The sequence below is a fragment of the Epinephelus fuscoguttatus genome, linkage group LG4 (genome assembly GCF_011397635.1).
Source record: "Epinephelus fuscoguttatus linkage group LG4, E.fuscoguttatus.final_Chr_v1".
NCBI lineage: Eukaryota > Metazoa > Chordata > Actinopteri > Perciformes > Serranidae > Epinephelus > Epinephelus fuscoguttatus.
The window spans coordinates 27,639,059-27,658,437 of NC_064755.1; the positions used below are offsets into that span (position 1 = coordinate 27,639,059).

General features: G+C 39.5%; 1 protein-coding gene across 7 annotated transcripts in view; it reads right to left on the reverse strand.

Annotated features, from left to right (window-relative positions):
- myrf (myelin regulatory factor) overlaps positions 1 to 8,309 on the reverse strand; it is a 29,735-nt gene extending 21,426 nt beyond the window's left edge. For 2 of the 7 annotated variants that reach the window (XM_049574127.1, XM_049574123.1), the window contains exon 1: positions 7,690 to 8,283. In XM_049574127.1, coding sequence (XP_049430084.1) covers positions 7,690 to 7,735 — 46 coding nt within the window. In that variant the 5' untranslated portion in view covers positions 7,736 to 8,283. Of the gene's footprint in view, positions 1 to 2,618; positions 2,663 to 7,689 lie in introns of all 7 variants that reach the window. The other 5 variants (XM_049574126.1, XM_049574131.1, XM_049574129.1 and 2 more) reach the window with 5 other exon arrangements.
- Between the last annotated feature and the right edge of the window lie 11,070 nt (positions 8,310 to 19,379).

Genomic DNA, 19,379 nt, shown 5'->3' on the forward strand with positions numbered 1-19,379 from the left:
CATTTAACCTTTTAAAGACTGGGGCACGAGAGAATAAGGCTACGTTACACATTACAGGGCTTAATGCTCAATTCCAATTTTTTTCCCCCCAGATTTGATGTGTCCGCCTAGACTGTTCATATTCATGTTTGAAGTCAACCATATCTGACATCACACATTTACGAAACTTTTGGCGGAAATTTGGGGAAAAAATGAATTACACAGCCGTGCAACCGTTATCTGCTGATTGATCGCCAGAGTAGGAAGGTCCGATAAGTGTGTAGCATATTTTCAGAGAAATGGCCCTTCGGAGCAAAGAGAGTTTGTTTTCAGGATAATGGGCTGTCGTACAAACGCGCTTTACTGGCTTTGTTAGCAGCTTTTGCTGGTAGTTCTGTGGTTAGAGAAGTTTAGGTGTGGATGGGAGAATAGTCCAGACAGGTGGGGTCGCCATGTGGAGGGTTTCACTGAGGAGCAGTTCCTCCAATCCTATAGGATGTCCCAGGCTACATTCCAATATGTCTGGCAGTGCCTCATGACAACACTGTCACAGTATGTTGGCAAACTGTCCCCATGAGAAAGCTGTAGTTTCCACCATTTGCAGTTTCTACGGACTGCTCCGACACTGTATGGTGAGTGATCTGCGTCTGTGCAGTGAAGTATGAAAAACGCAAATTCCGATATGACTGGCCATGTTTTCAAAGTGGTCACATGGCCAGTGATTGCTTATGTATGGGATTTAGGACCACATATGAAAGTGGCCCAAATCTGATCAGAAAAAAAATCTGATTTTTGTGTCCACACTGCTCTGAAAAAATCAGATCTGTCACATGATAGTAAAAAAAATCGGATTTGGGCCACAATTGCTTCTAAAGTGAACGTAACACTTGTGGGATACCACTTTCTGAAACAGATGAGACTATAATGAAAGTGCACATTGAGGCACAAAAATTAATGATAATCTTATTTGTAATTTGCCTGTACAGCAAGACTACTATACTGAGAAAAGCACATTTAGGTAACTTGAAAGGAGGTACCAGGAAGATAACAGGTGTACAGTTCATAGGGTGGAGGAATGTCCTGCTACAATGAAGATGTCATTGGTGAAGTGAAATCACAGGAGCTATAGGTATGCTGGACAGAGGTGTAACAGAAAACAACAACCCTACAAAGCCAAGGCAATAAAAATGAGTTTGTTCTAAGTCTCTTATAACTGTGCAGTGGATGAATATGTTCGCTGAGGTCAGATTCAGCATGTTTGTTACCTCTTTAAGATACTTTCACCACCTCGATTTACAATGATTAAAGGACAGCTATGGGAAACGCTGTCAAACTGCCATTCTTGTGCAGGCAAAGACTGCTAGAAACATAAATTAAGTAACTGTAATCCCCAAATCAATGAATCAGTTAAGTTTAAATAGCTGTGAACTGGATGTGTAAATTTCCCCGCCCTCTATGTTTTTCTCTGTCCAGCTGTGTTCAACAAGGAACAGTGAAATGATTGTCAGTCCAACTTCGATACAGACTGGCCTTTTGAGAGATTAGGGGCTGAGAGGGGAGTGTGTGTGTGTTTGTGTGTGTGTGTGTATGCCTCTAAGCATTTGCGTGCATGTGTGTGTTTGTTTGTTTGTGTGTGTGTTATGCCACCATTTCAATGCCTTGGTTGTCAGCAGAGTAATAATCTAAAATGAACACAAACAGAGGACCGAGTGTGTGGGTGCCAATCAAACATGATTCGACTCATATCAGTCAATCAAATGCACAGCTTTTCCTTTTCCTTACATGTTTCTTTCAAAAATGGTAGTATAGAGTTGTGTTAACTATTATTAAGGCCAACGACGGGCGAGAAAACTAATTTAAACTAACATAAAAGCTACATTTTATGCAGAGTTTTGCCTCCAAATGAGATTTGTATATCCTCACATGTGTGTGTTAATAATTAAACACTTTCAAAGAAGGAACAAAGTCCATCTGATTATCAAACAGTTAGACCACAATGAACATGGCTGCACACCCTCAACACATATACACACACATTGTGCAGACGGTGAATACACTTTCTAAGAAATTTAACATTGAATTACATACTGAACTAATTATTTAAAAAAGCTAAACAAACATTAAAACTGATGTTTGTGGAATCATTCAAGGTATTACATAACAGGTAGACATCTACAGTAAATTAAGAGGTGCCACTAGTCTATGTCTTGAATCTTAGAGCATTTTTTGGAGATAATTTTCACAAAAATCAACTAAAAATAACCTGACGGCTCTTAGTGATGTCAATTTAATCAACATACAGAAGCAAGCAATCCCTCAGTTGTTCTTCTACAAGATGCTGCACAGCCTACGAGCACAGGGATTGTGCCTACAATGTAACACACACACAGACACGAAAGGAAATGAAAGGAAATGTATCAAATCCACACTAGGAAGTTTTAGACAGTTCCAACATCCAGCCTGAGAGTTACAGACCTTCTCTATTTGTTCACAAGACAGGGTTACTGGTAAAAGAGTGAAGAGCATCACTATGACACAGATATTGATTAAGGCGTGAATACGGACAGAAAGCCCCTCATCAGGTAGGGACTAATAAATCACATCTACAGAGAAGCAGAGCAGACAGAGCGGCAGAGTACCTGCACGTAGCCAAAGCATGATGACGTCCTTGAGATGAAAGCACCTGAAACAGAAGATGAGAAGAACAATTCCTCTCTAATTTTTCACATGTTTCCCTACTCAGGCCGAAAGACTTTCTTCTGTAGACCCGAGAGTTGCAGATCAGGGTAACAAATGTGTATGTGAGTGTGTGTGTGTGTGTGTGTGTGTGTGTGTGTCTGCGCGTGCATGCCTATGTGCAAAAGCATATGTGTGCGTGTGTGTGTGTGAGAAAGGCTCGGTGAGTGTTATAATGAGGATTATTCCCCAGTCATGAGAAAGGGCTGTACCAGGCTACCACACACAGCCCTTGTCGCACACAAGCACTGGTCGCACCGGCAGACCTGGCTCAGGAGATTACAGGAATGACAAGGCTGGGACCGGGACACGGAGTGAGGCTGGAGGGGAAAAAAAAAAAACGAAACACTGCGAATGTCAGGTAGAGTTTGAGGGCCAGCACTTGATAGAGCAGATGATGGAAGAAGATGAAGAAGACGTCAAGAAGGAAAAAGAAGAGGAAGGTATAAAGAAAGAAAAACTCAAGACGGGAGATGTAGTATAACATGAAGAAGAAAGGGAGGAGAAATTGGCTTATTAGACTGATAATGTTCAGAACCACCACCTCAGAAGAGAACAAAAACTGTGTTTTTTTGTTTTTAACTACTGAATTTTAGACCCAGCAGCTCTCTAAACACCTGCAATCATCATGGCTGTACTTTATATTAGTTTTGTGACAAAAACTAATATAGGATGACATTAAGGATGCAGCCATACATCCCCTTAAACTCTTATACTGCAGTCCAATTTTTTCCAAAGCAGCCTCTCTTTAAGTCATCACACACACATGAACACAAAAAAGTGAATTAATCTCTTGAAGTCCAGTTCAACCACAAACAGTATTCAGCGGCTGAGGATTACTCAGTTGGCAGTTGCCACTGGGAGTGAGCCACAACAATGAAAAATAAAACCTACTTGTAAAGCACTGTAAGCCTGGCTGCTCAAAAACAATACATTCTTCTCACTGCAATTCACCGCTAAATCTGTAAATCAGAGGAACCGTCCAAACTTTGCTGTTTCACACAGGTTTTTCAAGATGGACAACGGCCTTCCCCATCCATGATTCACAACTACTGTGGGAGTGCAGCAGGCTTAATGGGAATTTTGATTTAGAGGAACATGTGATGAGCTGTTCATCTTTTAAGGGCAATATGGAGTAAGAATGTGATTAATTCGCCTTCTGACTCAGACGGTTAGGGGGAGAATATGCTCAAAGTTTTATTTCTTTTAGATACAATTCAAGGACAGTATCTTCCCACTAAACAAGTACAGTTCTGATTGAAGGGTTTTGAGCCACATTAGCCGTGTCAGTACAGCCTTACCCCTGACACACCAAGCTGACAGTCAGCCATCGCACCGTCAGTGAGTGCCTGTCGCCCTAGTTTTATCTCTTTGTCCCACACCATTGGCACTAGCCAGGTCTTGTCGGCTTTCACAATGTTGAATTGGCGTCAAAGACAGGGGAGTTCGTCGTTGAATGAAATCACTCTGATTTACAGTTCAGATCAGCTCACAAGAAGAGAAACGGAAGTGAGGAAGACAAACAAACAACTAAAATAAAGAGGGTGTGAGAGCGAGTCACTGTAGGTACTTTTTTTTTTTTAAGACATTGCGCTCTTTTGTAGAAACAGTTTGTAATTGTTTGTGTTGTTGTTGTTTGCTAGCACTCAATAAATATCATTTTTTCTTTCAACATCAGGTTGTGTTGCTGATGCGCTAACTGGCTAACTAGCATCTTAAATCTGCCCTGTTGGTCTTCCATTTTACCGTATTAAATGTCAAATGCAGACTACAGACACCTGCTGGTACTGAGACTAATTTCCTCTCACACAGGCGCAGACTGTACTTCATGGTTGGCCTTTAGTCTTTAGACTTTTTGGCCCAGTCAAAGGCATCTTGAGAAGATGAGCAGTCGACCTTCACCACCACTAGTTCTTTCAGTTTGGTGTGTCTGGGCCTTTACTGAGTTGCTACCATGGCTGAAGACGCTTTTTCTAGTTTATATTCATGTAGTCTAATGTCTAGTTTAAGTCTATTGTTAGTCTTTGTGATTTGTTCGAGTGCGACTTTTTGGCCAAGACAAAGGAGACGAGAGGTGACGCAATAGTTGGCCTTTGTCATCGCTTGTTGTTTGATGTTGGTTTGGTGTGTCAGGGCCATAAGTGCAGCCTTGGGGCCCTGACACACCTGCTGACTCTTAGTTGTTCGTCAATGTCGAGCCGTCGGTGAGCATCTGTAGCCCTACTTTTTGCGGTGTCTCCCACAAGGTTGGCAGTAGTCGCATGGTTGACCTTTTTTTTGGGGGGGGGGGGGGGCAATTCAGCATGTTGAATCTGGTGAGAAGAATCACTCTGATTGGCAATTCAGCTCAGTGCACAAGACGATAAATAGAAGTGAGGAAAGTAAACAAATGACTAAATTAAGAGGGCGTGAGAGTGAAGCAAACTTGTTCTATGAATTAAGATTATAGTTCAGACTTTTTTAAGCCACTGAGCTCTTGAGCAGAAACATTTCTTACTTGTTTGTGTTATTGTTTGCCAGCACAGGGTAATTATAACTTGTTCTTTCAATATCTCATCGTGTTGTTAATGTTGTTAAAGTGCTAATTGGCTAATGAATCCTGAATCCTTTCTGTCAGTCTTCTGGTTTCCCAGCCGCCTGCTGGTATGGAGCATTATTTCCTTTCACACAGGTGCAGAACATACATGCCAGTTGGCTGTTGGCTTTAGTCTTTGCGGTGTGTTCAAGTGCAACTTTTTGGCCTAGACAAAGGCGACGTGAGAAGATGCAACAGTTGACCTTCATCACCACTAGTTCTTTGATGTTTGGTGCGTCTAGGCCTTAACTGAGCTGCTACCATGGCTGTAGACACATTTTCTAGTTTATATACATGTAGGCTGATGTCTGCTCAATCCAAATTTACCTCAGTGGCAAAACCTATGTTGCTGCTGAGGTTATCTCCAAAACATTTCAGTCATTTATGGGTCACCGTTTAATCAAGTGTTTAGTTGACTTAGGATGGGGCATTACTTCGAGCAACACAACACAACAGCAATAAACGTCAAGATCCTTTTATGCGCCAACATGAGCGACTATTTGTTGTCAAAGTGAGTCAGACACGAGAAGGTCAAGTTTTGGGGGAGGCTGGTGGTTTAACCGTGTTTCTCTCAACAGGCCAGTCTCTCTCCACCCTGAGTCTGCACTATCTCACCTCCTCACCCTGTCTGCTCACTGTCACTCTAATGGAGTCGGAGAGAGCGAGCGGGTGCCTGGGGAAGGCCAAATACTCGAGGAGAAACACCAGTCTCACCTCATTGTGTTTTAACAGCCACCGGGGCTATGCCAGGAATGTACACTGTGCATTAGTGTGAATGTATACATATATCACTAATCCTATTAAACACAGTTTACCACTGCCGAAATCCATTATAGTGCTGTGTGTGTGCGCTTCTGTGTGAGTGTGTGTCTCTTTCAGATAAAGGGCAACATGGACACATATACTAATTATCTAATACATCAAATAAAGGCTTAATAGTGTTAGTTTTTGTAACCGAGTTTGATTACCAAAAGGCCTGAACCCAAAATCTGAGACTGATATAATTAGGAGTTTGATATCACTAACAAAAAGAGCAAGTTAAATAGGAAAATAAGCATTTAAGACAACACCTACTGTAAACTTCTCATGGACAAGTTGACATTTTAGTCCAAGCAAAAGTGGCTGAAATAAAGCCAAAGTAAGAACATCTCTCTTACTCCCAAAGCAAGAATGTAAACACATTAAATTCCTGTCAGAGTGGCAAGGAACCTCTGACAGTCATGGATGGCTGTGTATATTTAAGTCAACACTCTGTGTATACTATAATCAAGTGTTAAGTCTCTCTGCAGATAACTTATTATACATAAGCCACACTATGTGTTTTATGTGCACTTGACTTCTGGCACATTTGACATTAAGTTTCTTGAAAAAAACACAAACGACTACTTGTAAGATGTGACTTATGGCAAGCTGTAAATCACAGAGCGCAGGGAAAAACTCTGAAAACAAATGTGACAAAATTTAAGTGCTGCCTGTGAAATATGTAACGTACTGAAGGAATATAATGGATAGAATAAAGTCATGAATATTCCAAAACTGTGACTGAATAATTGAATGCAATACAGTTAAGATCTTCAAGCTTCAAATCGACACACAGCTAAGACGTACTAAAAAGGGATGTACTAAATTAGGGATGAACCAACAGAATCTTTTTGTATGTTAAAAAAGTTCACTACAATAAAATCTCAATAATTTTAAGTCATAGCATATAATGATATATCTTTATCAAGCTCATTATATGGGGATAAACATAAATTACAGCTTTTCTGAACTGATTTTGCTTCTATTTATGGTTGTTTGCATTCTGATGAGCAACACCACTGGTTAAAATCACGTCTCTCATGTCTCTGTTGTGCCACAGCACCCTTGCAAAACACACCATTTATCTTGCCTTGAATTCCTACACCCTTCCAACCCTCAACTCCACCCTCCTCCACCTCGTTTTTTCCTAGGATTCCCCGTTTAACTCGATCTGTTACCCATCACAGCCACTTTTGCTCCCCACACCTCCTGCCTTCTTGCATTTTTCAGTTTTTGAGATGAACAGCCAAGTGGAAAAATTTAAGTGGCAAAACAGAGTGCAGTGCACAATATGTTTGGGAAACTTTTAAAACCACAAACTATATGATATCTTGCAAATATTACAGCTATTATTATTGTGATGTAAACCACCTGCCATGTGTGGTGCGTCAGAACAGTTAAACCACTTAAGTTAAACTATGCAGTACACCTGGTGAAACTAAATTTGACAAGAGCACTTAAACACATTTAGTTTCCTTCACTAGAATAAATTATTTAGAAGTCAAAGTGGTAAATAACGGATATGATTAATTTTCTGTACAATGACTTTTAACTATGAGCTGTATTGATATATAAATATCATAATAAGATATTCTTACCTTCAAAAAATCTCTGTAACGCTTCTGTTTCATCTACCACGTCCATCCTAGCGGGTCCCACATAAAAAATCCATTAAAGTCTCCCCTTGTCCGAACGAAATCAATTCGGATCGGGGAAACTTCTCAAATACACATCACGGAATCCAGATTATATTCTTAGTGACGACTTCTTGTTTTTAGTTCACATTAATCCAACGCTTCATGCGGAGAAGTTCTTTCTCCTGTTCAGCTACTTGGCACTGGATTGACGTCCGTGCGCCAAACGCCTCCAATGACGCTTCAGGCTATAACTTGAAAACTAAAGTCTTAGGTGTGTTTTAAATTAAGGTGCCAAGAAAAATCCATGAGAATAGTGTTAAAAAATCATCCCCCAGGCGCACCTCCATTTCAGCTCCCATGGGCTTCACAAAAAATACCATCAGCCCGTGGAAAATGGACAGGGAAATAAGTCTTTCAAAGTAAGAAGTGTGCGTAAAAGTTGGCCAAACTTGGCTCTTGAGTCGTTTCTGTTGATTCTCTTCCTCCTTCGCCTCTCCCTCTCAGACAGGATGTGAGCAGCGCAGAGTCGGAGGAGAGGAGCTGAGGCAGGTGAGGGATGTGCGCCAGGCTGCTGCTGCTGCAAATATCCCCGGACACAAAAAGAGTTAATGTGAGGACGAGTGTGTCTGTGTTGCTCCACAGAAGGTTTACCACAACTTATATTTCATTTTTTTAAACGCCTGTTTATTGTTTTTTGCGGAACAGTGTAAGTGCAGTAAAGAAACATACCAACAGCAAAAGAAAAAACGAAACAAAAATGGAGTACTGGTGGCCAGACAAAAATGAGAAAAAAAGATTACACATTACAGGGTACTGACACATGACATCATGGTACAGTTTCCAGTTAAACCATGACCCATTCACTTTAATTCTTCTGCCAGGTTTTCTTACAGGGTGAATCTAATTTTCTCTAAATGTAAAACGTGATCTAATTCCTTCAGCCACATGTCAAATGTTGGAAGCTTCTCAGCTTTCCAAAGTTGAAGCAGCAATTTTCTTAGTAATGTGGACAGAGAGATGACCTGAGCCTCATACCCATCCTTCACTCTACCTGGCTCAACCACCCAAACCATGCGGTTAAAGGGGCAGAGGGAAACTCCTTCTTAAAGTCAAATAAATGACCCCCAAAAATTTGCAACCTATGGCACTGCAGGAACTGGTGAAATTGAATTTTTTAACAATAGTCTTTTACCTTATTGACACTACGTATAAAGAGCTGCAATGATAAGTCGATTCTTTTATTGGAAGAAAAAGTAATAATAACAATCACTGATATTGATATTGACAAAATTAAAGACATGTACACCATAAAGTGATGCAAAAAAGTCACAAATTGATGCATAAATATTCACCAGAATGCAGGATATTAAGTGTGGTGTTCAAAATTACCTAGCGGAGGACTCCCAAACCCCCTGTTTCATATGTGCCCCCCCCCAATGTTGAAACCTACACCCTTGCAGTGGAACAATGTTATGCACTATGGATGCAATGGATTATTACTTTTGTTGCACTAACATAAGCAGCATTTTAATGCTGAAGCTTGGTGAAGTGGAGCTAATTCTAACTGCATGATATACTGTTAAGTTTATCTGCTTTTGTTGAGTATCTTTAACAATTTAACATGTTTTATAATATACATATTATATATACATATATTCTACTTGAGACTAGCATTCATTTGTCGATATGTGTAGCAGTAATAGGGAGTTGGCGTTTAATTGGGATTTGGCTTTTAATTGCAATTATACAGTATACACCTTTAATGCAAAAAAAAGTCACAAATTCGTGTGTAAAAATCTCAATAATTTTGTATTTTTTCCCCAATGAGTCCCAAACATTTTGGGGGCCAAAATCTCAACACAATCATTGCTACTTTGGTCTGTTTTGTATATGTATATCTGTCTGTCACTCCTCCTGAGGTTTCTCCCTTTTTTTCCTCAAAGGATTTTTTTTTCCCTTGTATCTAATAGAGGCTTTAACAATGAAAGGTATTAAACAGAATTATAGCCTTGTATCACAAATTTGCTAATGGAAGTTATAAAAATAAAACTGACATGACTTTAATTTTATGAAAACACTTTGACTTAATGCAAACAACATGCAGTTAGCTTGGTCCTGAGGATGATTTGGTCTTCCAGTACACTTGATCTAACGTGCTGCCAAGTTCAGTTTTAACGCTAAGGTATAAAATAATATTTTCTCTCTCACTGATGTTGCAGTGTAAAAAAATGATCCACAAGTTGTTTTAGTGATTTAAAGAACTTGTGTGCAGCCTTTTTAAACAGTCATACAGTAACAGGAGTGTTTTGTGTCAAGGCTTCCCAAGGGGAGGATTTGAGGGAATGATCCATTTCTCTCAACCTTATCAGCTGCATCCCACCCCCCTTATAACAATGCCACTGTGTGCAGCCCCCGCAGCCTTGACGCCCACCCCTCCCTTCACCCACATGTGAGATGCTGTTGTGTTGTCTTGTTCCCCCACAGCTGGAGCATCTCCCTCTCCACCCCCTCCACCCCTCTGCTTTTCCTCCATTCAACCCAAACAACGCCTCCGTTCTTTCTGCCACACTATGCAGATTGTTTCAGAGGACAAGCAAGAAAGAGAAACAGATAGAGGCTGCAGGGGACAATGAAACAGCTGGCTATGCTAAAGCAGTTCATTTTGGTATTCTATATTTCTTATCTCATATAGCTCTCTAACTGCATGTGCATGGATCTGTGTGTGTGCGAGTGTGTAGCCCACGTGTCTTACATGTTGTGTGGATATAAACCCTGTTAACACAGTCATATTAAGAGGACTTACCTGCTGTCGGGGACAAAGAGCAGGTCCCCACAAGGTCAAATATTAAATCTTAGCACTAAGGTTAGGGGGTTAGGATAAAAGTTTAGGTTAAAGTTCAACATGTTAAGTTAGAGTGAGTCTCTGGGAAATGTATGTAGAGAAGTCCAGAAATTAGCACTTTTGTGGCAACAATAAGTTTGTTTGTTTAACACTGAAGTCATCATTTAAATACTGAATATGTAACTTAGGTGATGTGAAAAGTTGTGGCCTATAGATCAATCATTAATAACTTTTCTGTACAGCAGTGGTTTCCAACGTTTTTCCTCTAGGGACCCTTTTCTAACTGATTTCCCCAGACTAAGTGACATAGTAGCAGATTATTTCCTATTGATATTGCATCAGAGATGAGTTTTCCCGTCATTTTAGTAACTTTTAATAGAGTTTTCTGTCTGTATCATCAGTCATACCTGATAGGCTTCTGCCTGACACTTGGCCATTGTTCTGTTAGCTCTTTGGTTGTTTTAAATGTGTACTTTTCTGGTGCAGGACGAGACAGTTAAGCAGAGAGTGAATAATGTTAATACTGCTAATGTTTTTGTTTTTTTTATCATAAATAATACTATAAGCTTTAAAAATAACAATTTCATCTAGTTTTCTTCACAGAAATTGATGAACTGCTGACTTAAAGGCCTGCAGTATATGTTTATAAAATTTTCTTACACCCCTTAAAGTCAAGACCCCTGTGTGAAGATTTAGCGACCCCTAGTGGGGGTCAGGGCCCCAGGTGCTGTGCAGTGTATAGCATGCTGTATTCTTGCAAAATCTTGATGTCATGGCCACTTACCTTAGACTCTGTCTTCCAATTGTAATGCATTATTTGAAGATACTTTGTCTGGATTTTTGGCCACAAGGGGGCAGCAGAACAAGCTGAAAAGACAAAAAAATCAACGTAAACTCACCTTATAGTTATAAAAAATAAACATGTTAACAAATCCAGCAGACGTGGAGGAATATTTACATTTATTTAATTCATCTGTTCTGTTGCTCTGGTCTCAACCAACTCCTGAGAAAACTTTCTGCCTCTTTAGCTACTATTAAAGTTTTGGCATGTATGATTTAAGCAGATATATTGGCGGAAATAGAATATAATAAGTGTGTTTTCCCTAAGTGTATAATAACCTGAAAATCAGAGTTGTTGAGTTTTCATTACATTAGAATGAGCCATCTATCTACATAGAGAGCGGTTCCTCATCTACCTTAATCACCATGTTGCACCACCATGTTTCTACAGTAGCTCAGAATGGACAAACCAAACACTGGTTCTAGACAGGGCTACCATAGTTAGACTGCTGCGGTAGGAATTGGACAAAATTACGCAAATAAACAGGAGGGAAGTCACAAATGTCACAAGGCCCACAAACTGACAGGAAGCAATACACAAATGTGCAAGACCCCTTTCACGTGTAAAAATGTATCCACAAATGCCTAAATATGATTTCACGTGTATTTGCTGTTGTGAAATTGTTTACATTTGTAAAACCTGTAACATTTTTATGTGAAATTTAACCACGTGTTTACAGAGTACTTGCAAATCAATCTGTATTTTTGTGGATATGATTTTACAAAACACAAATATAAAAAGGCAATGAATTATATAGATAATGAATTATTTGTGGATCCTGGTACACATTTGGAGATTGTCTCCTGTGGGTTGCAAATAATAAAGACCAATAAAAACTTCCATGTAGAAGCCCCCATGCGAAGACAGTCTGAAAATCACAGATTTTTTTTAATGTGGTCTTCCTTTATTCTGTATTTTTACTGGTTTAACTCACTGGGTCCATTTGTTTTGAAGAGAAAGAAACCTCTGTGGATAATTCAGCTCCTGTTAAAAAAACAAAAAACAAACCTTGAACCTCTGGTCCTCAGTTAAGGAAAAAAAGGTGAGCATACATTAGCATGTGCTAGGCTAGCAGCCTGTTTCCAACTTGCCAAACAGGACCTACACCAATTTTTTAAACGTCAAACTGCTTTATTATGTGTTCTTACTTGTTTAAATCACTGGAACCGTTTGTTTTGTACAAAAAGAGACCTCCACCGGATAACTCTGCACATAATAAAAACCTCCTGAACGTCTGAAAGTTGTTTGCTGTCTCTGCTGCTGCTGCTGCTGCTGCTCCCGGTTGATATGAATGGTTAAATCTAATTGAGGCTGTGTAAATTACCTGCAGTTTTAAACACCTCTTGCAGCCGTTAATGGAGTCGTGTTTGAGGAGTTCACGAGATTCAAACATTAGCCTGCTAGCTTATCAGCAAAGAGATAACGTTAAAAGGCGTTACATGCCTGCACTGTTGACAAGTTACCAGGACCTCCTGTGTAAGAGTATTTCTACCATACACTTCTTTTATGTTGTAATTCATCTTCCAGCCAGCAGGTGGAGACGTTCAGCTCTTCGTTTGGAAGTGAACAGGCTGAGGAAGAAAATCAAAATGGCGGACCAAGCAGAACGCGTTGCTATGGTAGCTGTAGAAAAGCTTGTAAGCTAACTAACGTTAGCTACATTAAACCGTTAAAAAACCTATTCTTATTATTTACAGCTATTTCAAAGAGAACGGGTATCAATACTCTGACTTTGGTTCACTGTGTTCAAGACAGTGAAGAAAGTGAGCAAACTTTTTTAATTCCTGTATGTCTGTGTCTTTAGGATGACCAGCCTTTTCATTATGTCCAACGTCAAGTAACATTAGGCTACTGAAACCTCTGTCTGTCAGTTCAATAAGCTTTATTGGCATGACTTTTCTTATGTGTTGCCAAAGCATAATTACAATATAAGACAGTGAAAATTTAAAAAAAAAAAAAAAAAGTTATCAATATATTATCACAAATGCACAGACATACATTTTAAAGGAGAAAAAAAAATTAAGTGAAGAAGTGATCTGTGATGAGATTATGTTGGTGTGTTGATATTCTCCTCGGCTGTGACATGCATTGACATATCTTGCTGCATCTATGACACTGACACCATTTTCGCCAAGCACATGTTGCAATTTAGTCTGGTCAGAGAGTGAATCAAAATCTTGGAGTTTACATTTAATTTTTCTAAAGAACTTTGTTCTGATGTCTTCATATGTAGTTCACTGTAGGAGCAAATGTTGCTCTGTCTTCACCTGTCTCTGAGGACAGAGCTGGCACAGCCTGTCTTCTCTGGACAGTCAGGTCTGCCTGTGTCTGCCTGTGTCCAGGCTGTGATCACTGAGCCTGTACATGATCAGTATCTTTCTCAGTTTCTGACCTACAGCAGGCAGATAGTTCGCCATTGTGTACTGTCTGTTTAGGGCCAAATAGCATTTAAGTTTGTTTTGGGTTTTTGTGGTGTTCAATAGTTGATGTAGGCTCGTTTTCTTTTTCTGTAGCTATAATTTGGTTGAGCTAGATTGAGTAAGAATTGTCCTGAGGCTGGGTTGGACTCCCTTTTGCCTTAATTCTTGGTGGCATAGATTCAACAAGGTGCTGGAAACATTCCTCAGAGAATTTGGTCCATACTGACATGATAGTATCACACAGTTGCTGCGGATTTGTCAGCTGCACATCCATGGTGTGACCCCCCCCATTTCACCACATCCCAAAGATGCTCTATTGGATTGAGATCTGGTGACTGTGGAGGCCACTGAAGTACAGTGAACTCATTGTCATGTTCAAGAAACCAGTTTGAGATGATTTGAGTTTTGTGACATGGCGTGTTATCCTGCTGGAAGTAGCCATCAGAAGATGGGTATACAGTGGTCTTTCCTGTTTTCCATGGAGGCGTGCGAGAAAAATAAGGTTTTCCTCACAAGTTTAAGGTTACATGATTGTTACAGAAATTTTGTGGATAAGGTATTCTTTTAAACGTCTCCAATAGAGCAACATCATTCAGATGATTGCAGAGCAACCTTTTAATGTAATCAGAATAATTTCTGCAACATCATGATTTCTTCACTGTAATATGACCTATCTTGACAAAGTTCAGGATCTCTGCAAGTGTGATTTTGTACCGTATTAAAGTGCGTAAAGCAAGAGCTGCCTGTAGGATGACAAAAACTTGTCTGTTAGTATAAAATCCTGATATGCTTTGAAAAAATGGTTGAGTAAGACATATCCATGCATGGGTCAAGCTCTGGAAACCCAGGATCCAACCTTTTTCATGATACAATTGAGAGCATCTCTTCTTTTTGATCCTCCTTGTCTAGTAAATGCCCATGTTTTCAAACTGCCCGACCCCAGTTTGTACTGCAGACATTTTTTGTCTTTCCTTTAACAACAGAACTCAACAGATTCAGAGGTAACTGACAATCCTCCTCCACCTTCCCTGTCTGCAGATATGTACCTGGCGAAGAGTGTGGGTGATATTCTGGCTCACGTTAACCCGCCTGGCCAAGTCTTTCCCACTCATTAGCTGACATCGCAGACATTTTATATTAAACCTCAGCAGCCATGATAGATGGCTCTATTGGATTATAAGACAAACGAAATCACAGTCTTTTTTGTACGTCAGTATAAATTATAGATGTGTAGGTGAATTACAATATCTGGTGTCATACATAAGTAACATACTTCATTATCACATGAAGAGACTGGCCTACATTTTAGTCTCCATTTATTCTGATTGACAAGATATGTCAACGTAATTAGCATCTCATACGTGTGTTTTGAAATGCCTGACTGCACTGAGCTTTTCTTTTGTTCACGCCTTTGTCCATGAATGAAATAAGCCCTTGGTTCCTCTTTAGGACTTGTCTGAATTATTGATATGGGTGGCATTCATTCAAGTGATACTGTATACCTTGTACAATGTCGTCACATCCTCGAATTTTCCTCCCGAGGTAGATCCAAGGACAATAATCCAATGTCTTATTCTGAAAAGATGGATATTTTTTATTCAGGAGGCTGATGGCTGACACATTTATAAATCAACGTGTGAGAAACTCTAACCTGAAGCAGTTACAATTGCTTTTGGACAACTAAACATTGATTCACATGCCTTTAAAAGGAAAACTCTGTATTTTTCAACTTGGACCCTATTATTTCCATGTTTTGTGTCTACATGACTAAGGTAGACAACAATTTTTGTAATTGGTCCAGTACTGAGAGAGTCAGTGGCAGCTGCAGCGTCAAACAGGCGACAGTGTGATCCCTACAGGCAATTGTGCACTGTCAGTTTATGTTCAACGAAAGTGTTTGTTTCTGCCACAGACAGGCTCAGATTGTTATTTAAAGTGTCAAATGTTTGTTAGTGTGTGTGTGTGAGACCAACTCAAAGTGATTTACCGTGCTGCTGGGAGGTTTCTTCCTGGAGAGGCAAAAGGTGTAACCAATGACAGATAGCTACTAAATACTCTGACTACCTCATCAGACAATACCATCTGCTGCCATGTCACAGGGGGGATTTGTGTAGGTAGTTTTTCCTTCGTATAAGTTCTAGTTAAATGTCCATTTTGTTTTCCTCCCTTTTGTTAGATGGTTTGGCCTAACCACATATGTCCCCTCATGTTTCATTTGGTTAGGTCAGTTTGTTCAGTTAAGTTGCCATGTTTGTTGGCTGTTATTCTGAGAATAGTTCTATTTTTTTATATCTCTTTTATAGGCCTAGTTATTAAGTTATTGGTTATCTTGGTCTGTATTGTTTTTGGCATCTTTTGGGTAAATAATACCCTATTTTTTCCAATCAAATCGTGTTTTCCTCATTGCCTCACTGCTTGGTCCCTGACACACACACTTCTAATTACTTGAGCCTGCCAGTGGCAAAACAAGCACTTTTAATGGATGTAAATTGACAATTCATAATGTCCATAGCGGTAACATTGCAGTCCGTTCTGCTGCAGCGGTCTCTTTTGATACTGGACCAATCTCAAAAATTGTCTCCAGTAGTCTTGTAGACACAAAAATATGGAAATAATGGAGTTCAGGTTGAAAAATACAGACATTCCCTTTAAGTTGGTACAGGTACAGATGAATAACAGATTTGTGTTTGCTCTTCTTTCTGTCTTTCAGTGTGGATTCATGATTAATTTGTCTTCATGTTGTATGTTACAGCCTGACTGCACTGTGGTACAACCAGAAATCTAAGTCACTATGTCCATAAGACAGTTTGAATATTTGTAAGGTGAAGATTGTTTTGTTTGGACTGTTATTTTTATAACTGAATTTGTATAATATCTCAGATGTGGGGATATTGCTTGAATATTTAAGCATTTTAAGCACTTGGTTCATCTTTGCTGTGAGGATCTCTCAGGGATTTCACTTTGGAGCTGTCAGGCCTGTTTGCCATAGAGATGTAGTCACAGATTTTTCTTTTAACGTTTTCCTCTGTTTTTCTCTCTATACATTCTCACTTGTTGAAGATAAATATCTATATTTGTGTTACTATTGATTCTTTATGTTGAATTTAATGTCTCATATTTGTTCATCTTTTCTCCAGCAGGGGGCAGAATTGCTTTGATTAAGATTTGAATAGGAACAACACTGATTTTAGTACTAAAAAAAAGAAACATTGTGTTTGCCATGTCGTCCTTTTTCTAGGACTTTAATAAGGCAGTAACTAAGGTCAACTGGATTGCAGTTACATTCAGCTGTAGGTCACATGCAAATAACCCTCCAATCACCCTATTATCTATAAAGTGCTGTTAGTTGTGCTACAATCTATTTTAGATAACCTGACACTGACACTTACTCTGGGTTAAGAATTAATGTTTAGTTTGGCTCCTTTAACTTTCATTGTGCACATTTGATGTCAGATCAGTACTGATCCTCTGCATTTTATTAATTCAGATGAAGATCTCAGTTTTTTATTGTTGTAACTATTTGTCATTTCTTAATCTGCATATGTACGTATGCTTATCTTCATCAGATCAATAACCAACGGGCTCTGAGACTGGTCATTTCTTACCCCACATTCTTCACACAGGTGATTTCTTAGCACTGACAGCTTAAGTTAATCATCAAACCCAATGGCAAGGTTTCCAAAGTAACCAGTTTCTAAACAAATCACATTTCAGAGTGCCTGCGCTTGAGCAACAGCCCAGCACACTGTAAAAAACACTAGTGCATGTCACTGTCTGCGGGCTGAGCCAGCCTGTGTACACGCTTTCATATTTTGCCCTTTTGTCATCTCTCACATCTGGCTTCATGTGGAGGGTTATTTATTTATCTTTTTGTTGAAACACAATCATTCAGGTGGCTGGTCACATAGAGTGATATAGAACAGGGCGGTTGCATTATCTTAATGATTTTCCTCAAAGGGACAGCTGACTACAGCTGGACAAAGAGTGGTCATTCTTACCAGCTAGTGACATTGAAACCTGGGCAGTGTTCCACGCTGTTGCTCCTCTTTCATTCACCCCGTTGAATCCAACTAGTTTGGACCAGTCACTGCTTTGCTGCACAAAATGAAACCTGTGGAAATTAGACGACCCCACAACTGAAGAGCTCGCACACAAAATGAAATCTGTAATTGCATTTGTATTTTATTGCCAGTAGTGATTCCCAACTTTGGGGTCAGTATCTAGAGAGTCCCAAGATACATCAGAGGTCGCCATTTCAGTCATATAACTCACATTTTAAATGTTTATTTATTTCAACAGCAGAACATACTTAGAGTTCTATATCTCCCTGCAGATATGTTTACACAAGATATTGGGGACTGATGATTAAATACCCCCTCCCCCAGCACTGATGCAGGGCAGCAGTGGCATAGACAGTGCAAAGGGAAGAACTGGGAAGATTCTGCAGCTTAAATAGACCGCCAAATTGAGAGGGTGTGTTTGTAGATGACATATGGAGAGTGACATATGATGTGTGTGTATGAATCAGTGCAGCTCGAGTTGACTGCCTGAACTAGCTCGCAGGTGTCACTCCATTTCTGTTACAAAAACTATATTTACTTTCTCACTCTTCTGCAGTTTTTGCACACAAAAAAGCAGTTTTAGGAGGATACGTATTACACTTTGGTTGGAGTACAGACTTTGACCTTAGCTTATGATGTGGGGTCACAAGTAGACAGTAGTGTAGTGGTAGTGATGAGTTAAGTGTACTATTAGGGCCTAATAGCCACATAGATAGGTTATCAAGGAAGAAGAGGGTATACTCTCCCAGATCTCCCAATCTGAGGCTTGCTGAATCAGTTAAATCACTTCTTAAAACTTATCTGTTGTCTTGGCACACTGCTCATTTTACATATGTCTCATTTGATTATTTTTATTGTTTTTATCTTGTGTTGTCAGCGGTCATTGTAATCTTTTATTCTGTATTACTGAAAATGTTTGATTTCCTGTCCCTCAGTGCAATCTATAGGGCAATTAGTTGCCAACTTTGGTTATCTGTTTCAGTGATGGTATTTTATCTTTATTATTAGTATTCTGCATTGTTTTAAATCAGGGATCAACCATGTAAAGCAATTTGTAACTTTATTCTGAAAAGCCCTTTATAAATATAGTTGATAATTATCATTATATATTGCAGTGGCTTTTTGGTTGTTAAGTGGGTAGTCTGTAAACAGCCGGAACAAGGGGTGGGTATACCTGCATATACCCTCCACTACACCACTGCAAGTAGATATAACTTCATTTAAAATGGGTGGTGAAGATTTGGAATCAAATACATTAGATATTAAAGCAACCACGTGGTAATAAGACAACAACAATTCTGCTCAGTGTGGATTATTATTGCTGTATATGATGCAGGGTTATAAAACAGACAGGTGAGTTGAATCACAAGCATGCATCCAAACTTTCAGAAAATTGTGTGAGAGAAAAGCTCACACTGATCGGCCCATCCCCAGTAAAGTGAAGTGCCTGTGCAGCTCCTCCCCTCTCAGATTGAGTTACCTGCAGA